This window comes from Trichosurus vulpecula, chromosome 3, assembly GCF_011100635.1.
Source record: "Trichosurus vulpecula isolate mTriVul1 chromosome 3, mTriVul1.pri, whole genome shotgun sequence".
Lineage (NCBI taxonomy): Eukaryota > Metazoa > Chordata > Mammalia > Diprotodontia > Phalangeridae > Trichosurus > Trichosurus vulpecula.
The window spans coordinates 126,079,087-126,101,852 of NC_050575.1; the positions used below are offsets into that span (position 1 = coordinate 126,079,087).

Here is a 22,766-nt window from a genome sequence, read left to right on the forward strand (position 1 = left end):
TTAACTCTAAAGAATTCTTACCTATTTCCCTCAAAGAAATACCATAAAGTCCACAAATGATGTCTTGTGAACAATAAACCAATGTAATTTTCTTTGTATTCATGTGAGTGGTCCGTGTACCACTAAAGAGCGCCACAAACTCTATCCTTTAGCATCCTGGGAAATTCTCGTTGATATCTGATGGATTCTCTATGGAGAATTTATGCAGATGTGTGGAAAAATAAGTTTAAGCTATCTATATTGTTATAAATTAAACAATGAGTAGACACAGTGCATAATTCCATGAGCTGAGTAAAATTAATTCATGGCTCAGGCTATGAAGGACAACAGAACATTTCCCTACTAAGGACTTTCTTCAGGGCCCCATTAATGTCTCTGTTCCTCAGACTATAAATGAAGGGGTTCAGCATGGGAGTCACCATTGTATACATCAGAGCAAAAATGATGTCTTTGATGTTAGAGTTACTGGAGGAAGGGAAAAAGTACTGGCCAATGATTGTCCCATAATATAAGGACACCACAGAGAGGTGGGAGCCACAGGTTGATAAAGCTTTGTAGATGCCCTTGGTAGAAGGGATCTTCAGGATGGTGGCAAGAATACGGATGTAAGACACAAGGACACATATTAATGGAAGTACAATGACTGCTACCCCTACAGTGAATATCAGTAGTTCATTGAGGGAGATATCTGAACAGGATAGCTTAAGCAAAGCAGCCAAGTCACAGAAGTAGTGGGCTATGGTTTTGTCTGCACAGAAGGACAGTTGGGCCAGGAGAAGGGTGTGGGTCAAGGAGTTTGCACAGGAGAGGGTCCAGGACCCAACCACCAGTAGGACACACAATTCGTGTCTCATGACAGTGGTATAGTGGAGAGGGTGGCAGATGGCAACATAGCGATCATAAGCCATTGCAGTGAGCAGGAAGCTGTCCAGATCAGTAGAGAATGTGAAGAAATACATCTGTGAGATGCAGTCATTGTAGGAAATGGTCTGGCTTCCTGTCTGCATGTTCACCAACATCTTTGGGGTAGTGACTGATGAAACACAGACATCAGTAAAGGCCAAGTGACTGAGGAAGAAATACATAGGGGTACGCAGGCGAGAGTCTAGTCTGATCAGCAAGATGATGAGCAGGTTCCCAAACAGTGTAGTAAGATACATACTCCAGAACAGGACAGAAAACAACACCTGTTGCTTGGGTCCGATGGGAAATCCCAGGAGGAGGAATTCAGAGACACTTGTCCTGTTGTCTCTTCCCATGCTGTTTTACTAACTGCTAGAAGAAAAGGGAATCAGAAATAAACATGACTGAGTCACAAAAATCATAGAGTATTGAATATACTGGGCTTCATAGTCATCAGAATCGTACAGTCACAAATGCTTAGACAAGATTTAGAATACAAACTTTATAATGTTAGAGTTAAAAGGGACTTTAGAACATAAAGTGTTAGGATAGGAAAGAGCTTTAGAATCTAGAATCCATCCGGGATATAAAATGCTAAACATGGAAAGTACATTAGAGCATAGCCAGAACAATGTTATCTTTGGATGAACACATAACCTAGAATGTTATAAAATAGGACATGTGGCATTAGAGCTAGAAGGAATTTGAGATCATAGAATGTTAGACCATGGACTGCATTGACTAGGTTCATCCTATTACAAAATACTGCCTTTGTAATCTACCAGTACAGTCTTTGTTCAACAAGATTCCCTCTTATTCAGAGACAAATCATTCTGTTGTGACTGTCTCTGAGTAGTTAGTACATGGAATCTCCATTCAGAAACAATAGGGAGAGAAGAGGCTCTCTCACACACCTGATTCCCCTCTCCTAGGGACTGTACCTTATAGATAACATAGAGCCTGACATTTCCTCATAATAAATACAGAGACGGAAGAGGACTCTGAGATCACCTGGTCCAGCCCCTTCATTTCAGAGTTAAAAACTGATGCTAAGACAGTGACTTGCCCAAGTTGGTAAGTAGAGGCACCTGTATTTGAACCTAGGTACCACATTGCCTCTATGATAAATCAATCCTGTATTTATTTTGCTTTGTGTTTTATTGCTTATCATCCTTCACTAAAGGTCCCTCACAGTGCCTCATTGTTGTATGGAAGTAGCCTTGGATGCCCCCTGCTGTGCAGTGTATCAGAAGTTCTCATAGGCCCTACTAAGCTGGAAAGACTTCATATATGGGCCCTGGGATGACAACATGTCTCTTCATTGAGAAGGCGCATAGCTAATTTTATGGATAGGTAGGAGGCTCAGTGAATAGAATGCTGTCCTGGAGTTAGGAAGCCCTGAGTTCAAATCCAAACTCACACTTTTACTAGCTGTGTGACCCTGAACAAGTCGTTTAACCTCCCTTTACCTTTATCCCCTGGAGAAGGAAATTACAAACCATTCCAGAATCTTTGTCAAGAAAACCCCATGGTTAAGATTGGCATGCTATGGTCCATGGGTCATACTCCTGAAGATCTGGACATGTTTGAAGAACAACAAAAAAAGATGCTTGCTGTGTGACTGTGGATGAATCACTTAGTATCTTAATGCCCCCCAGCAATATTCTAAGCCCAAAAGTTGCCAAGTGTCTATCAATCTACATTGGCTTATGGAGTTTCTTCCCTGGGAATTCTCTATTCTAATGAAATCAGAACTAACAAAATCTTCAGTATATTCTGCCTCCTACATTAGAAAACCTGTCCAATGTCTCATCATGGCATGGAGATGGCCCTGGGCTTGTAGAGTCTATGCCAGTAAAACACAAACCAGACCTTGCTGCTTAACTCTCTGGCTTTCAGTTTTGGCTGGACTCAGAGACAAGAATGTTTCAGAGAAGGCATCAAGCTAAGTGAAGAAAGGATCATGACTAGAAGGTTGCTCTCAAGGCAATGAATTTTTTGCCTCAGTAACTCTTGAAGACCCTCTCTGAAAGCATAGAGTGGTGGCCATCGATGGAGGGAGTGATCTACACAGATGAAATCATGGATTTCTTTGCAGTATATTCTGTTACAAAAAGAAATAAAGTTAGACCAAAAAGATAGTTTGCAGAAAGTTTATATTAAAGTTAAAAATTTTAATTCTAAAGGGTAAGGGCATCAATTTCTGGAAAATTCACTCATGTCACAGGATATACATTATGCTGCTGAGTAAAGTAAGTCTTTCCTATTTATTTTTAAATGCTTTCACTTCATAAATACTTCGAAAAATGCCTTTACCCCAAAAGTTTCTGTGCTTTTTCAAAAAGGGATATGAAGAATTTGTGGTTTTTTTTAAGAATGAGGATCCACTGTGGAAATTCCCTCTATCACCACAAATTGTAACCGGTACATGATTTAGTAAATAAATCTTGGGAATTTCCTGGGGCATTTAATTGTTAATGACTTGTTCAAGGCCACACAGCCAGTATGTTTTTCTCAGCGGTGGGTTTGAACCCACTTTTTCTAAACTCTAAGCCCTGCATTCTATCCACTACACTGCACTGCCTCCACACTGATGTGTTTCAATTTCACAAATTAACTAACTGTTGTTCTTCAGAAAAGTTGCATGTACTTCCAGTTTTTCATGGTTGTGGTTCAAATGACGTAACAAGTTGGAATGAAATTAGGGAAAGAAAAATAATCTGAATCACAGTAGTATTTCTTTCAAATGGCTGCCATATTTTAAGGTACTATTCATCCTATTAGACATTTTTTTACAAAATACTCTGGTTTCCAAATTTTCAGATAGGTATCAGTGTGAGTTAAATTGGATTCTACTTGTTGCTTTAAGTTTCTGTTTATATAATATTAGGATTATCTGAGATTCCTTCACTGTGAATATTCCTTCTACTGATGCAAATTATAACCATTCCGTGCCCTAATAGATTGTTTTTTTTGGTGTTCAGATGAAAAATTCTTCATCCTGTATCCAAGCCAGTGACGAATCTTCCTAAACTGAAGTAAATTTGTTTTTGGATGACTGATGCACAATCAGTTGCTAGGCTTTATTTGAAGTGTTTCCACTGTGGTAGGATGTGTCAGAGCTTGCCTGACATTTACAGAGCCTTAGAGAGCTCAACATTACTCCTTGCCATGATGACACAGACTAAGAATTCAGACAAAAATGTCAAAAGTGGGAGGACAAAGGACAATAAGCCCAGATTCTACAACAAAACCAAAACTCCTGTGGTCCTGGTCCACTTGTCCACTAATGTGCCTTGTGACCTTGGTCTTGATTTCCTCATCTGTAAAATGTAGCAATAGTTGATCTCCAAAGTCACATGAATACTTAACATCACATGACTGTATTACCATCACCAGGTATCAGTTCCTTTCCAGTTTCTGCCATGTCTGCAGGGCAAATAACTGACAATACCTCTCCACCCATTCTATTGTACCTTATTTCTGTAGGTATGAATTAGTGTGATCAAAAGAGGACAGACAGTTACAAAGTTTTCTGATTTAGTTTCTTACTTCATAAATCTTTGTGTAAGGATGCCTTAATTGGGGGGGGGGTGTGAAAAAACTATGCCTCTTCCTGTTACCAGGATGAATGTAAATTTGGGATGTATTATAAATGTCACACTCAAGGCCAGGAAGGCTTATCTTGGTCCATCTCCCAGTGGATCTCAACTCCTCATGTAAAAGTCAGTACATGGTCATAGTAAACCTTGTTTCTTAAGGATAAAGAATCACCCCAGCACTGGATATACAAATGAAGACAGTCATGAGTCTGTAGTAAGAGGCTGGACTCTGTCAGTTAACTTCCTGTGTGACTGAGCAAATTATTTAGTATGTCCCCATATTTAAAATGTGGGTCTTGGACTTTCTAAGGTAAATGGAAATAGATGTCTTCTAAGGTCCTTTCCAATTCTAAATAGACAATCCCACGTTGAAATAAATCCCTTTAAATGTTTATTTGCATATTTATTTGCACCTGTCTTGCTAAAGAACATCATAATTCTGCCCATAAGATAGTGACATTCTGAGAATGTACATGAGCCAATTATATTCTTAGTGGGAGAACAAATGATCTGCTTCACCTTTAATAAACATATATAGCAAATCCTGGTACTCAGAAGGTATCTGAGCCTTTTGGTTGTTAATTGTGGCTAGCACCCCTGGGTTGTCTCTGATTCCAGGTGAGAAGATCTGTACTTGGGGAAATTACACTGGCATGCATCTCATTCAATGTGGAGACTGACGTTTCTTAAACATGGCAACCCAAGCATCATCCTGGCCACATTCACCTCAATAGCACTATATCAGCCTTTTAATCCAAAGACATGCATATCACATAATCTAAATACAGCTTTTTGCAGACAAGCAATTCTATTTTCTCACCATTATCTAGGTAATATATTCCAGTTAATCAGAACCATATTTCTATTTTGCCTCTCCCTGGGAATTTTCCATTGTGAGAGTTAAGGTGGCAAGGGAGTTCCTGGTCCCCAAGTTCCCTCTTTTTACCTTTGGTGAACTTCACTTTCTAGGAGAGAATTCCTGGTTTGCTTTTTCTGTCCCTGTATTGACACATGCATAGATTCTGCCTATAGGACTAAACCACCTGGGTCATAAAGTTGCTTCTCATTAGTCAGTCATTATATTTAGGTTCCAAATTCACATTTAATGTCATTCGGTATAGCTCCTCATCACTGCTGTTGCATAAGAGATTTATGCAAAGCCATCTTTGAAAGGCTCTCTGATAAGTAACTCAGTCTTTATTAGAACATTGACCTCTTGCCACATGAGGACAGTATCACAAGGCCCCAGAGACTTGGAAAGGCGATATCCAGACCCAGAAACTCTCCCCCAATTGCTTCCCTGGGAAAGTGGCCCCAGACAATCCTAAAACAAGGAAGAGTTTTCATTAGAAAAGTCACAGAGGAAAAGCAATTTTCCTGTAGCCTAGAGATTCTCATCTGGGCCTTAATCTCATAAGAGTGAGTCACCCTAATTAAACTTACTGAATCCAGTAACAGTCCTCCTCTTCTTTCTCAATAGGCTTGCAGCCTTTCAGAATGACTTCACTGCTCTCCATCACCTTTAATGCTAAACTTGCCTAATATCCTGAACCACACAGCAATCTCTGTCCAGGCCTGAGAGCACTCTTTCCTATGGGTGGGGGACTGAGTGAGATTGTACAGGATCAAATAGATTCCATTGTAGCTGAATCTGTAGGACACTTTATTACCACTTAAATATCTTCTTGGATATACTATGTCCTAGCCCCCAGTCTTCATAGGATCTTACTGTGGACCACAGTATCCCCAGAGGAAACAAAAAATGTCACATAGACTCCTGTATCACAATCCTCCTAAGAGATATAGCAGCCAAGACCATACTCGAAATATCAGAAAAGATAGGAAAGTAAAATAATAGACCACCACTATCGAGCCACCCCAGGCTTCTTGGAGCCTCACCCAAAGCTCACTTCCCTTCCTTCATAAATCCTATTGTAATTACTAGTGGAATTGGCCAATCTGACGAAGGTTCAGAAGTTTCATAGGCAGTGCATTCTTCCTCCAGCCAGATTTGATGTGGGTGCTCTACTCCTTACTTCTATTATGCTGATTAATCAGCAATAATACACGGCTCCAAATGTCTCAGATGGGAGTCTCTGGGCCAAAGCTTAGCTGAACTTCTTTACATCTCTGCTTTGTAATAGCACTAATATACATTAAATGACCAAAACACCTTAGTGGCTTTATTCCCACATGAGATTGTCTTATTGTCAAGATAAGGATCCAATAACACATGTATATTTGCACTATTCATTAAAAGGTCACCCTTCAAACACACATGCATGACATGCATAGACATACGCACAGCTCTCTGTATATGTAGACATGTGTATGTATGTACATAGGTACATACATAACTGCATGTTTATATATTTTAATATATAAAATATAAGTTTTATAATACACATATACACATACATAATATATGTAAGTTTGTTGGTATAAAATGAGTATCAGAAGAGAACTCAAAAGTCTTGCTATCCAACTCATAACTGAAATATGAAATTTCTCAATATGACTTTCAATCAGAGTTCATTCAGACTCTGAATATCTACAGGGACTAGAAATTCACTACTTATACAATTAGCCTCTTTAATTTTGGGTCCTCAAATTCTAATAAAGTTCTTTAACTTTACAACCTTAAACATATTTGAAGGAAACAATTATCCTCCACCTACATCTTCTCTTCTCAAGGATAAATTTCCTCCATATCATGATTACTTGAACAATAAGCTTGGAGATAAGGGCATGTGAGAGTGTCAATGAATCACAGAATTCAAGGGTATAAAGGAACCTCACAAGTCTTCTGGCTGAATCCATACCTAAAAAGCATGTGCTCTACATCATGCCAAACAAGTGCCCTATCAGCCTTCACCTAATATGCTCTACGGAGGAAGAATCCATTGTATTCAGGGGCATCCCATCCCACTTCAGGACAGTTCTAATTGTTAAGAAACTTTTCATTACATTGAACCCATCTGCCATTCCACTACAACTTTCACCTATCACTCCCAACTCTGCACTTTGAATTCAACCAAAGCAAAACAATTCCTTTTCCACATGACAGTCCTACAGCTGTATGAAGACAGCTGTCAACTTCCCCAAAGCTTTCTCTTCTTTAGTCTGAACATTTTTTCACTCCTTCAGTTAAACCTTGGATGAAATGGTCTCCAGTCTTGCTCCTCACTGTGGTTTCCTTCCTATGGGCATGCTCCGGCTTCTCAATGGGGCATCAGACGCTGAAGGGAATCCAACAGATGTTATCTGAGCAGGGCAGAGCCCAGCAGAGCTTTTTCTTCCCACACTCTGGGCAATCTTTCTTTAAATGTACTCAACCCATAGCTTTATTGGCTACCATAATACACATTTGACTCCCTTTCAGTGACTCTTCTCAACCTTTTTTCCACACAATTTGTTGCCTAGCCATGCCTTTTCTCTCTTGAATGGTAGAGCTGATTTTTTTAAGTCAAGTGGTGTAATTTACCTTTGTTTCTATTAAATTGCAAGATATTTGGATTTGGCCCATCTTTCTAACCTTTCTTCTAATCTTTTTGAATGCTAACTCTGTCATTCAACATGCTAGCTCTCCCTCCTACATTTGTCATCTACAAATTTCAAAAGTATGTTATTTAAGACTTAATCCAGTTCACTAATAAAATACCAGAACATATTCGAATCCTTGTTTCAAAGAATCTTAGGCTCATGTAGTCAAAGAAACATAGGAGCATAGAATCTCAGCTTAGCAAAATCTCAGACTAAGCCCCAGTGTTTAAAGAAGCCTCAGAATTAATTTAGCCCAAACTAACCCTCAGTGTGGGAATGAACTCCATAGCATCCCTGGTAGGTGTTCCTTCAGCCTCTACCTGAACACTCCAAATGGGGAGAGTGCTCACTACTGCCTTCAACTGCCCATCCCCCCTTCAATCGCTCTGATTTGGGGGAAGCTCTTGTGTTGCACTGAATGTTTCCTCCATTCTGGACTTTCTCCCACTCACTAGATTGCCTTACATTGAAAGAGCTGTTCTTGTGACCAGAGGATCTTCTAATTTCATTTCATTAACTTTCTGAGCTAAGGTGAGAGGGCTGGGAGTTCAGGGAATCCTAGGACTTGCTATCAGAGGGGCTGCAATATGGGAGACCTGGGGCCATCAGTTGTCCAACTTCTAAGAAAGGATCAAGGGGATGCAGTGCATTAAAGATGGTATTAGGAGTCAGAAGAACTGAGTTCTGTAACTTGTCTCTGTGACTAATTCACTTGTTGATATTGACCTCAACCTCATCTTTTTTGACTTCAGTTTTCTTCTCTGTTTAATGAATAGTTCAGAATAGATTACTTTTTATGATCCCTTCCCTCTAACATTGAAGTTCCTTTCTAGCGTGAAGAGTCAAAATAGCTTACATTTTTAGCGAGCTTTGTTGTTCTATCATCTGACTCCCTAAGAAGGTATTATGGATCCCCTTTAACAAATAAGGAAACTGAAGCTCAAAATATGATGAGGTGATTGCCTCACAGGTAAATGGCTAAGTAAGTGACCAAGATCAGACTTTATAAAACTCAAGGCTTCTGATGCCAAGTATGGCAGTCTTTCTGTTAGATGATGCTATCTCTCCATTCCATTTTTTAGATTTTAACATTTAATATTCTTAGGTTCCTTTAATTTTTATGTTTTAATAATTATTCTAAGACCTTTTCTCCTGTTAAATTCTATCCTATGTGGCCTTAAGGTCTCTTTATTTATAATTAAATTTAACCAAATTCATCAGACATTTATTAAAGTACCTACTATTTGCCAGGCCCTGTGCTACATGCTGAAGACACAAAAACCTACACAAATGCCATAGATGTCAATATAAAAAATTCCTTAAAATGCAAAGTAATTGGCTGAAGGGGTTCCAAAAACAAGTAGATGAATTAAGAAAGGTATTTTGCAGGTGGCTGCATTAAAGATGAGAATTGAAAGGGGTGAGGGAGCCAAGAAGCAGCAATGAGGAAGGAGAGATTTGTAGGCATGAGGGAAAGCCCAGGCAAAGGCTCAGCAGTGGGAGGTTGGATTTCATGTGTGTACAGAGAACAGCCAAGTAAGCCAGTTTGGTTGAAGAATGGAGTGTCTGAGGGGAGCTCATATTTAGTCTGAAGAGAGAGACTGGTGCAAGATTGTGGGTAGCTTTCTTGCTAAACAGAAAATGTTTTGCTTCATTTTGGTTTTTTTCAGAGGCAATTAGGAGCCTTTTACATTTCTTGAGCACTTGAGAGACATGGCCAAACCTGTATTAAAATACTATGTCCTATGTCTTGTCTTCACCAAATGATTTTCCTAAAGCTCAGGTATGATCATGTCACCTCCATCCCCTTGTCTCTGCCCCCTGCCCCACACACACACTCAGTAAACTCCAGTGGCTTCCTATTTTCTCCAGGATCAACTACAAAATGCTCTGTTTGGCAATCAAAGTCCTTTACAAACTAGACACTTTCTAAGTCTCCAGTCTCCTTACATGTTACCTATACTCTTTAATCCCAGTGAAATTGGCCCCCTGGTTATTCCAGAGACAAGACTCTGCTTCTCTCAGCTCTGAGACTTTTCCTTGCTTGTCCCTCATGTTTGGAATGCACTCCCTCATTACTGCCTACTAACATCTCTGGTTTTCTTTAAGTGCCAACTAAAATCCCATCTTTAATAAGAAGTCTTTCCCAATTCTTCTTAATACTAGTGCTTTCCTTCTGTTAAATTATTTTCTATTCATCCTGTATATTTGTTTGTATATGCTTGCATGTTGTCTTTGTCAATAGGTTATGAGCTCTTTGACAGCAGGAACTGTCTTTTGCCTCTCTTTGTAACCCCAGCACTAAGCACAAAGTAGGCACTTAATAGGCACTTAACTTTGGTGTTGATTCAAAAGTTTTTTCATCTTTAATATCCCATGTTTCATGTTCTAACAGTCGATGATCTAGCATAGTCATTCAAATAAACTGGGAATCAGAACTGAAAAGTTTTAGGCAGCTACACAGCTCCATGGATAGACCACTGGATCTGGACTCAGAAGACACGACTTCAAATTCAGATGCTTCTTAGCTTGATGACATTGTACAAGTCACTTTACATTTTTCAGTCTCAGTTTCCTCGTCTGGAAAATAAGAACAATATCGCCTATCTCACAGTGTGGTTGTGAGGATTAAATGAGACAATATTTGTGAAAAACCATGCAAACATAAAAGTGCAACAAAATGCTAGTTATTATTAGGCATTATTCTTCATTAAATCTGAGAAAGCAAAATATTATTATGAATCTGTCTGTGTCTCTGTCTCACTGTCTCTCTCTCTCTGGGTCTCTCTCTGTCTTCTGTCTCTTTCTCACACACACAGAAATATAAAACACATAACACAAACATATTACCTCTGTAAGGATGTTCAAATCTATCTGACCTGTGCCTGCATGGGATAAATTCACATATTCTCAGCTCCAGAGCATAGAGCTGCTCAGCAGGATACATGGGAATCTGGAGGGAACAGGATAACCCAAATCTTCAGAATCCTGGGCTGCTCACAGGGGATGTGGAGATGGATGAAGCACGGTATTTCTCAGGCAGAGCTTCTTCATTCCTCTCCACTACCAAAGGAGCTTGGGGCTCCTGCTTTATTGGTCAAAGAAGGAACAAGGAGGTGAGAGACAATGGTCCCAAGATTCTGGTTAGAAATAGACATGGAGTAATTGTCTGATTCCCCCATAGGCTCCCTGTGAAATGGATACACTGGGGTTGGGAGAAGGGGAATATTTTGCCAGAGATTGGAGAAGGCAATGCTGTGGGCCATTGGGAAAAATCCCTTTGGGGTGTCCATCCTCACTCCTCTGGGCCTGCCTAAAGAAATCATCAGCTTCTTATTCTCCAGCTCAAAGCTGCTCCTCCTGCAAGTCTCATTCACCTAGTGCCACCAGCCCTGGCCCAGACTCTGGGACATCCACACAAAATCAACCAGAACTTAATCAGATTTAGACAAGAATTCTCCTCACCTTCATTTTAGTTTTGATATGGTTTAAAACACTTTACTTAGGAATGAAGAAATACCTAAAATAAACTCTGTAAGAGTAGGGATTGTTTCATTTATATTTGTATCCCCAGTGCCTAGCACAGTGCCTGGGCACAGAATAGGCAGTTAATAAATACTTGTTGACTAAATAACAAAGTAAATTGTTTTAAAAGCTGGCAATGCTTTAGCATTTTAGAGTTTATAGACTTTTTCATCAAAACAACTCTGTTTGTTAGGTAACAAATTTCCTTCCGTGTTTTAGAGATGGGGTTCACTTGCAGTACATCATATAGGGAAGTATTCTCTTCACTGTATCATTACCAAGAGCTGCTGGGAAAGTGGACCTGACCTGCTCAGAGTCATGTTGTCCACTCATTCGATGAACACGTGTAGTCAGTGTTCAGCAGCTATTATGTGTGGGGCTGTGCTTTGAGGATGTTCAAGTGCATCCCTGATCCCCTTGTTTGTGGATGTTTCCCTCTGATGATGCAGAGAGCAGCTCTTCTGTGCCTATCCATCCTTTGAGATTCTTGTCCATGTAAGTCCATAAGTTTGTCTCTAGATTCCACCCAACTTGCTAGGTTCCATCCTTCTTTTCTTCTGACATAACCATGGAATACTCGATCTGCCCATTTGTCATCCCTCATTCCTACTCCACAGCCAATTCTTTCTCTTTTTTGCTCATAAATTTTCCTGCTAATATTTGCTACAATTCTTTAAAGTTCTGTATTTGTCAAATGTTGCAGCATTCTCACATCCACCATGAAGATTTCAACTGACTTCTGAGTAGTGCTAATTTTAAATTCTTTGGGGCACTGTAGTGTTCCATGACTCGAAGCCGTACAACAATGGGTGGATAAAAGACAACATTTAAAAAAAAGATCTTAGAATTCTAGACTCTTGAATTTTTGATGTTTCACTGCCTACCCACATAGTTTCTGACCTTGTAGAGATCATAGAATAGTACATGGGTGAGGTTGTAAATAATTACAATATGAAACAGAACATGGTAACTCCATAAAAAATAAACAAATATCTAAGACTGTTCATATGTAAATTCATTTCAGGCTCTGTACTGTAGGAAAGAATGCAGTGGGTTGTAAGGTATGCGATTGGGCTACATGTAAGTCATGCTTATATAGTTTACACAAATTGAACCCAAGAACTTCAGACTACAAGACTAGTGTTCATTTGACTGTTCTAATAAGAATATCTTACAAAACCATAGAGTTATTAAGACTATAAATTCATATGCAATCTCACGTAGCAGAAGATGCATTGGACATGGAATCAGCACATCTGGGTTGGGCTCTCAGCTTTGCCACTTACTGGATATTCAAGAAAAACTTCTTGAACCTCTTGGGTTCTACTTTCCTCATCTATGAAATGAGGCAGTAAGACAAAAATGACTTCTTAGATACCTTCTGGAACAACAATCTGCCTAGCAGCTGTTGTAGGGGTGAAACACCAACACAAGGCCAACAATAAGAGGGCTTCTAGCACAGGGTCTTTGATCTGCTTTTCTAAGGAAAATACGTTTAAGGGGTTACTAATCTCAGTTTAATTAAAAATACATATCGTCACTTACTTCGGGGGGAAAAGGTCAGCCCCCTGAACTTCAGGGAAAACACAAACAGAGAAAACGTCAGACAGGCTTTGTCTGAGCAAGACATTACATACATAGTTACCCGAGAAGCACCAACATCTGGGTTTTTCAAAGTCGGAGGGGCAGTTGGGGGCTGTTTCAATGGCTTGCCCAGAGTCTCATCACTCTTTCAATGACTGTACCCCCAAAAGTGAAATGCTAAACTTCCACTACATATACCTGTTCAGGGCCCTGAGGCCTGGAAGGCTCACCATCCAGGGTGTGGGAAACTAGGATGGGAAAGTTCGTTAATCACTAGTACTACATGGTATGCATTGTTTCCGATCAATGACTCTCAAGTCTTAGTGCTGAGAAACACTCCAAGAAAAAGATCCCACTTTACCTGCCCCATTCAGACAAAGGCCAGGCTCATCAAAGGCACTAGACGCAAAAAATCCTGCCCTGATTACCATTACACCTTCCTACTCTAATATTTTATGATTTTATGAAAACATATACCACATGAAATATGGTAGTTACACCTAGATGTTAGAACCCCTCTTTAATACAATCTTGGTTCTGTCTTCATTACTTCATTACAGTGTTCATAATTTTATAAATTATTTTTGATTGTTTTGTTAAATACTTCCAAATTTTATATAATAATATTTTAACTATATTTTTTAAATTTTGAGTTCTAAATTTCCTTCCCATTGCCCCCTCCCCATTTCAGAAGGTAATTTGATGTAGATGATACAAATGAAGTCATACACAACATATTTCCATATTTGCCATGTTGTAAATGAAAACACAAACAAAATAAAACAATAAAAGGAAGGAAAAATATGCTTCAATCTGTATTTAGAGTTCATCAGTTTTGTCTCTGGAGGTGGATAGCATTTTTCATCATGGGTTCTTTGCAATTATCTTGGATCATTGCCTTGATTAGAGTACCTAAGTCTTTCACAGTTGATCATCCTTACAATATTGCTGTTACTATGTACAATGTTCTTTGGTTTTGCTCACTTCCTTTGCCAGAGTGCATATGAGTCTCCCTAGATTTATTCTGAAAACATTCTGCTAATCATTTCTTTTAGCACAATAGGATTCTATCATAATCATATACCACAACCTTTTCACCAATCCTCCTCAATTGAGGGACATCCCTTTGATTTTCCATTCTTTGCCACTACATACACAACAACGCTGCTATTAGCATTTTTGTAGAAGTAGATCCTTGCCACTTTTCTTTCATTTCTTTGGGATACAGACCTAATAGTGGTACCTCTGGATCAAAGTGTTAAGGTTAGAGTTAGGGTCAGGGGTTAAGACTAGGGTTAGCTCTTTGAATTTTTAGGGTTAGGGTTATCTCTGTGTGGGGCCTTTTAAATTATTCTCCAGAAAGGTTGGAGTAGTTTAGACCTCTACCAATAATGCCTTAGTGTCCTTTTTTTCCACATGCCCTCCAACATTTGTCATTTGCCTTTTCTTCCATGTTAGCCAATATTATAGGTGTGTGGTAGTGTCTCAGATTTGTTTTTATTTGCATTTTTCTACTCAGTAATGATCTAGAGCATTTTTCCTGTGACTATTGATAGTTTTGATTCCTTCTTCTGAAAGCTGCTTGTTTGTATTCTTTGACCACTTAGCAATTAAGTAATGGCTCTTACTCTTATAAATATGGCTTAGTTCCCTGTATATTGGAGAAAGGAGGACTTTATCAGAGACATGCTATAAAATTTGTTTCCCAGCTTTCTGTTTCCTTCTAATCTTGGTGATAAGGATTTTGTTTGTACAAAAACTTTTTAATACAATCAAAATTATCCATTTTATATCTTATAATGTTCTCCATGACTTGTTTGGTCAAAAATTATTCCTTTCTCCATAGATCTGACAGGTAAACTATTCCTTGCTCTCCTAATTTGCTTATGGTATCACCCTTTATGTTTAAATTATATACCCACTTTGACCTTATCTTGGTAAATGGTATGAGATCTTAGTCTATACTTAGATTTTGCCCTACTGTTTTCTAGTTTTCCCAGAAGTTTTCCTCAAATAGTAAGTTATTATTCCAGAAGCTGGGGTCTGTGATTTTATCAAACACTAGATTGCTGTGGTCATTTACTACTGGGTCTTGTATACCTAATCTATTATAATCTATTCTTTTTTTACAGGGGGAAGGCAGGGCATTTGGGGTTAAGTGACTTGCCCAAGGTCACACAGCTAGTAAGTGTGTCAGTTGTCTGAGGCTAGATTTGAATGCAGGTCCTCCTGACTCCAGGGCCTGTGCTCTACTCACTACACCACCTAGCTGCCCCTATTATAATCTATTCTACTCTAATTCTAATCTAATCTATTCTACCTAATGTATTCTAGTGTGTACCTAATCTAATCCCCACTCAGACTTGAGGAATTTCTAAGTCACCCTTGTTTTCTGAGCTGCGGATAGCTACACACTATTTCTTGGTTGCCCTTGTCATGTTATATATCAATTATCATATTACTATAAATCAATTATCATATTAAATATATCAATATCATGTTATGTATCCGTTATGGAGTTGTGCCTGATTCCTACTTACACTGTCCATTAAAGAACCTTGAATAGAGTCCAGGCAGTTGATTTAAAATTACTGGTTACCCTGAAATACTGAGAGGCTTGTGGAGAATATTGAGACCTCAGGCTATGGCTGTAAATTCAATAACAAAGTCAAGATGGCTAAAATTATGGGAGGACAAGAAAAAGGCAGGAAGGCCAAAGTATCATGTGTGAATGCTGAAATAAATGAGGAATTAAAGGCTCAACCTAAGCATATAAATTTATTAAGCAATGCACTCAACTGTATAATATATAGGGACCAGGTCTCTTGAGCTTGGCACTAGATCCTGAATATAGGGGGAGAGAGATTTTAAAGTATTAAAATATTACAATAAACAAAATAAAAACAGGCAATATAATTAGGTGTTCTGATTTCTAATTGAAGGAAAGATTTCTAATTGGAGGAAAGATTCCAAGTTGAGAGGTGAAGGTATATCAATAAGGTAAGATTCATGACCTCAAGGATGAGCATGAACATGCCTGAATGGTTCAGAATTGCAAAGTATGAAAAACTTTCTATGTAGAAGGCAGAGGAAGTATAACATTTATTTAGACTCCTCTGGATCAAATCCAAGAACCAATACCTCCAATTTCGTATAACAGTAATTATATTCCAAAACCAGTAAGCCCACCCCAATGTAGCAACAAGGAAATTCTAACACAGTATTATACCCAGGAACCAAGTCATCCTGTAACCTTCCCCCCTGCTAGGGCCTCCCATTAACAATCACTCATGAATCCTAACTCTCTACTCAGAACTCTCTTCTCCAGCTCTGCTGAGCCTGGATCTCTCAATGTCTGCTCTTCAGCACCCTCTTGATGTCTGCTACTTCTTCTCAGTTCTACTGCTCTCTGTTCTGTTGCTCTCAATTCTGTTGCTCTCAGTTCTGCTGTTCTCAGTTCTGGGCTCTCTTTATATACAGTCCTAGCCGGCATCTGATTGGCTAGAACTCAGTGCAGATACAATTGGTTCTGGTCTTAGCATCTCTCCTTAGGGCCCTGAGGATTTCACACCTCTCCTGACCCAACTAGCAAAAGGGTGTGGGCCTGGGGCCTCACACCTAGTTAGTGAAAGGGTGTGAGCCTACCTACAAGCAGAACTCTAATCAAGTTTTCCAAACTAGCCCCACCTGAGGCCTATTGAATGGGTGGGGAAGATCTTTGATCACGTCTACAGCTACAGAAGGGTCAACAGTTGAAATTCTCTGAAATCAGAAAAAGAAGTTCCCATCACCCCGAGTTTCTCTATTCAATCAAAGGAACATAGAAAAAATAGCTCACTGACAAGTATGGGACCAGTTTTCAGATAATCTATAAGGGTTGCTTGAGACATATAACTGTTAGAAAACTTCTTTCATAAATCTTCAGATTTTACTGGGTTTCTGATAAGCCTAACCTAGATCCTTTGGCAGAGGTGGTCCAGTTTGCCAGCCACAGAGGATGAGGTTCAAACAACGTAATAAAGTTTTCTCACAATTCCCCTAATGGAATAAAGTTTTCTCACAAGACAAAAATTGGACTAGATCTATAGAAAAGGTACAAATCCAGAATCAAGTCACAAGGTGGAGTCAGTATGTTTTACTCATTTTGCATAATTACCTCAAGGACCACCACCAAGGAAGAGAGCAAGTAGGTGGTGCCACTTATAGACTTCACTCAGCTCACAGTCTCACTGACACTTGTCTCCAGAGATGTCTTAGCAGCCACCTTCTTACTGACTCCATCATTCCAGGAGGCAAGAGAGTTGTGGAGGTTTTTAAAAAAAAGCCAGTGAAAAAGGTCACTCCATTGGTTTCCAACTACAGCCACAATAATTGTTTGAACCATCATCTGTATCCCCTCTGCCATACCTCAACCCACATGGAATTATCGATATCCTCTTGGACTAGGCAGTATTTCTGGCTTGAACTCTTACGTTCAGGTGAATTCTCTTACATGTGATAAGATACCTATGTGACTCTTTAGGTTTCATACAAAAGGTACTACCCTGGCTAGGGTCTTTGACTCCTGTATGAGAATAAAGTTGTTGATACTTGAAGATTTCCCCAATAGTTTACCATTGCATAGGGTCTCTAGAAGGGCCTTTCCTCCAACTGAAAATGTGAATGTATCAACAAGCAATAAAAGTTATTTTTCCTACTGGAGGCTAGTTCTCACTGTCCTTGTGTTGCACAGTATGAACCCAGATGTTTTATGGATTGTACCCAACCAAAAATGTAAAAGAGACCCAACTATTAACCTGATCATGGAATTAGAGCAACAAGGGACCTTAGAGGTCATCCAGTCCAACTCCTTCATTTTACAAAAGAGGAAACTGAGGTCCAGAGTGCTTAAATAATTTATTCAAGATCACACAGACAGTTGATAGTTGGGAGAACTGGCATGTGAACCCAAGTCTATTACCTCCAGATGTACTGTTCCTTCCCCTATATTACACTTTCTCTCTCTAGTAAAAAGTTGTTGTATTATTTCTGGATTAAAATAGTATTACCTGAAAATCAGTGTGAGCTTTTGAGAAAAGGCTTTCATTTGGTTTCAGAAGACCTGGCACTTCCTATTTGAAGAAAGTAACATCCGTGAGGACATAGGACTGTTTTATATTTTTGTCTTTGTATTACTAGTACTTAATAGTGACTTGGACATAAGGGATGCTAAAAATGCTTGTTAAATAAAATTAACCTTTTGTAAATTATGTGACCTGTTCAACAACTAAGTTTGCTCATCTCTAAAGAATTCTTATCCGTCTTTATGACTTTATGTTTACCACAAAGTCCACAAATAGTGGCTTGTGAACAATAAATCATTGTAGTTTTATTTGCATTCATGTGAGTGGTCTGTCTACCACTCAAGAGCTCCACAAATTCTAACCTTTTGCATCCTGGGAAATTCTTATTGATATCTGATGGATTCTCTATTGAGAATTTATGCAGATATGGGGAAAAATAAGTTATCTATATTGTTATGAATTGCAGAATGAGTAGACACAATGTATAATTCCATGAGCTGAGTAAAATTAATTCATACCTCTGGCTATGAAGGACAAGAGAACATTCCCCTACTAAGGACTTTCTTCAGGGCCCCATTAATGTCTCTGTTCCTCAGACTGTAGATGAAGGGGTTCAGCATGGGAGTCACCACTGTATACATCAGAGCAAAAATGATTTCTTTGATATTAGAGTTACTGGAGGAAGGGAAAAAGTACTGGCCAAGGATTGTCCCATAATATAAGGATACCACAGAGAGGTGGGAGCCACAGGTTGATAAAGCTTTGCAAATGCTCTTGGTAGAAGGTATCTGCAGGACGGTGGCAAGAATACGGATGTAAGAGACAAGGACACATACTAATGGCAGTGTAATGACTGCTACACCTACAGTTGATATAAGTAGTTCATTGAGGGAGATATCTGAACAGGACAGCTTGAGCAAAGCACCCAAGTCACAGAAGTAGTGGGCTACAGTGTTGTCCGCACAGAAGGATAGTCGGGCCAGGAGAAGGGTGTGGGTCAAGGAGTGGGCACAGGAGAGGGTCCAAGACCCAACCACCAGTAGGACACACAATTTGTGGCTCATGACAGTGGTATAGTGGAGAGGGTGGCAGATGGCAACATAGCGATCATAAGCCATTGCAGTGAGCAGGAAGCTGTCCAGATCAGTAGAGAATATGAAGAAATACGTCTGTGAGATGCAGTCGTTGTAGGAAATGGTCTGGCTTCCTGTCTGCATGTTCACCAACATCTTTGGGGTAGTGACTGATGAGAAACAGACATCAGTGAAGGCCAAGTGACTGAGGAAGAAATACATAGGGGTATGCAGGTGAGAGTCTAATCTGATCAGCAAGATGATGAGCAGGTTCCCAAACAGTGTGGTGAGATACATACTCAAGAATAGGATGTAGAACAACACCTGTTGCTCTGGTCTGATGGGAAGTCCTAGGAGGAGGAATGCAGAAACACTTGTCTCGTTGTCTTTTCCCATGCTGTTTTACTAACTGCTGGAAGAAAAGGGAATCAGAAATAAATATGAATGAGTCACAAAAATCATAGAGTATTGAATATACTGGGCTTCACAGACATCAGAGTCATAAAGTCACAAATGTTTAAAAGAGATTTAGAATACAAACTTCATAATGTTAGAGCTAAGAGAGACTTTAGAACATAGTGTTAGAACAGGAAGGATCTTTAGAACCAAGAATGGTAGCACACAGAAAGTAAAATACTAAAGATGGAAAGTACATTAGAGCATAGCCAGAAGAATGTTATATTTGGATGAACATGTATCCTAGAATGGTATAAAATAAAGCAAGTGGCATTAGAACTAGAAGGGACTTTAGATCATAGAATGTTAGACCATGGCCACCATTGACTAGGTTCATCCTATTACAAAATACTGCCTTTGTAATCTACCAGTACAGTCTTTGTTCAACAATATTCCCTCTTATTCAGAGACAAAAATTATTCTGCTGTGACTGCCTCTGAGTGGTTAGCACATGGAGTATTCATTCAGAGACAATAGAGAGAGAAGGTCCTTTCTCATACACCTGATTCCCCTCTCCAAAAAACTGTACCTTATAGAAACCATAGAGTCCTACATTTCCTCATAATAGATACAGAGATGGAAGCAGTTTCTGAAATCATCTTGTCCTATCCCTTCATTAAAAAACTGCTGCTAAGACAGTGATTTGCCCAAGTTGGTAAGTAGAGGCACCTGTGTTTGAACCTAGGCACCACATTGCCTCTATGATAAGTCAATCTTGTGTTTATTTTGCTTTGTGTTTTATTGCTCATCATCCTTCACTAAAGGTCTCTCACAGTGCCTCATTGTTGTATGGAAGTGGCCTTGGATGCCCACTGCTGTGCAGTGTATCGGAAGTTCTCATAGGCCCTACTAAGCTGGAAAAACTCTGTATATGGGCTCTGTGATGACATGTCTCTTCATTGAGAAGGAGCATAGCTAATTTTATGGATAGGTAGGAGGCTCAGTATATAGAATGCTGCATCTGGAGTCAGGAAGACCTGAGTTCAAACCCAGCCTTATATATTTACTACCTGTGTGACCCTGGACAAGTCATTTAACCTCCCTTTACTTTAATGCACTGGAAAAGGAAATTACAAACCATTCCAAATCTTTGTCAAGAAAACCCCATGGAGGCCTCAGATGTCACTAAAAGGAGCTGCACCAATGACAGCTGTACATCTTTCTGGAGAACAAGCACAGAGTCTGGGGGTCATCCAGACTACTCAGTCATTTTCAGTAATCTACCCCTCAGAAGTACATACTGTGCAGGTATCATCCTGGTTAGACAGTGAAGATTCTCAGGATTCATTTGGTAGCATAGGCTCTTCACAGAAAGCTCAGGGGATTTTAGCATGGTGCCCATCTAACAAAAGAAAATCTTGAATGATCGTTCTTTGGAAGACACCAGAGAAAAGAAGGTAAAAGGAGGAAACCCTGGAGTTTCAATAGTCATTACTATGTCTGTCCCAACTCCTATCTACCAGACTAGCACTGGAAAATACATTGCCATTGACCCATATGGAACATTACAACTGGCCAGCCCAAGCACAGATAGACTACCGGAGCTGCAGGCATTAACAATGACAAATGCATGCAATACTCAACCAGGAACAACAACTCTTCACTATACACAGACATCTGGTGGACAGCAGATTCTTGTCCCTAGCAACTAAGCGGTTATACAGACTGCATCAGGAGCTATGCAGACATATCATATTTGTGCCACACCAGCAAATAGTAACCTTCCACAGAGAGTAGTGATGACATCTCCAGTCCCTATAAAATTTCAGACAACCAAAACAGACGATCCACAGTTGGAAAGAGAAATAAGACTGATGAAAAATAGAAAACCTGCTCGAGAATGCCATAGAAAGAAAAAAGAATAAGTTAAGTGTCTGCACAGGTCATACTCATGAAGATTTGGACATGATTGAGCAACTTCCAGGGGAATTCTCTATTCTAATGAAATCACAACTCACAAAATGTTCAGTATATTCTGCCTCCTACATTACAAAACCTGTCCAATGTCTCTTCATGGCATGGAGATGGCCCTGGTTTTGCAAAGTCTATGCTAGCAAAACACAAACTAGACCTTGCTGCTTAACTCTCTGGCTTTCAGTTTAGGCTGGACTCAGAGACAAGAATGGTTCTGAGAAGAGCAGGGGAAGAGCCAAAATGGTGGCTAGAAAACAGGGATTCACTTAAGCTCTTCCCCAAATCCCTCCAAACACTGGTAAAAATTGGCTCTGAACAAATTCCAGAGCTCTATCTGTGGTTGCTTCCAGCCCCAGGTCCACCTGGTGGGAGGAACCAAGAGACAGATCAGAGCATGAGTGCAGGGAGCACTTTGCTGGCACAGAGGCTGCGTTCTCTTGCTTTGCTCTATTTGGATCTGGATCATGGTCCTGGCAGGCAGTTCCTGAGGGAGGAGGACCACTGGTGTGGCAGAGCTTGCTGTGTAGAAGTAGCTCTGAAAACAGCAATGCAACACCCCTGAAGCTTGGGACAAAGCACTCGCCATTCCGAAGGCAATCATACCCTGACAAAAATCTCAAGGGTCAAGTAGCTGACTGGGAACATGAGCAAGCAGTGAAAGACTCAGACTATTGAATCTTTTTTGGTGACAGAAAAGATAAAAACATACAGCCAGAAGAAGGCAACAACGTCAAAGAGCCCACATCAAAAGCCTCCAAGAAAAATATAAATTGGTCTCAGGCCATGGAAGAGCTCAAAAAGGATTTGGAAAGGCAGGTAAGAGAAATAAAGGAAAAATTGGGAAGAGAAATGAGAGTGATGCAAGAAAATCATGAAAAACCAGTCAATGACTTGCTAAAGGAGACCCAAAAATACTGAAGAAAATAATGCCCTAAAAAATAGACTAACCCAAATGACAAGGAGCTCCAAAAAGCCAGTGAGGAGAAGAATGCCTTAAAGGGCAGAATTAACCAAATGGAAAAAGAGGTCCAAAAGACCACTGAAGAAAATACCACCTTAAAAAAATACATTGGAGCAAGTGGAAGCTAGTAACTTTACGAGAA

General features: G+C 39.6%; 1 protein-coding gene and 1 pseudogene across 1 annotated transcript; one reads left to right on the forward strand and one right to left on the reverse strand.

The window, feature by feature from the left end:
* Positions 1 to 314: 314 nt before the first annotated feature.
* LOC118842201 (olfactory receptor 1J4-like) lies at positions 315 to 19,689 on the reverse strand. Its single transcript, XM_036749804.1, has 3 exons — positions 19,193 to 19,689; positions 1,342 to 1,352; positions 315 to 1,249 (listed from the first exon to the last, which is right to left on the reverse strand). The coding sequence occupies exons 1-3, from the start codon at positions 19,687 to 19,689 to the stop codon at positions 315 to 317; spliced, it is 1,443 nt and encodes a 480-aa protein (XP_036605699.1).
* Positions 19,690 to 20,868: 1,179 nt separating this feature from the next.
* On the forward strand, positions 20,869 to 21,644 carry LOC118842203 (annotated as a pseudogene).
* The last annotated feature ends 1,122 nt before the right edge of the window (positions 21,645 to 22,766 follow it).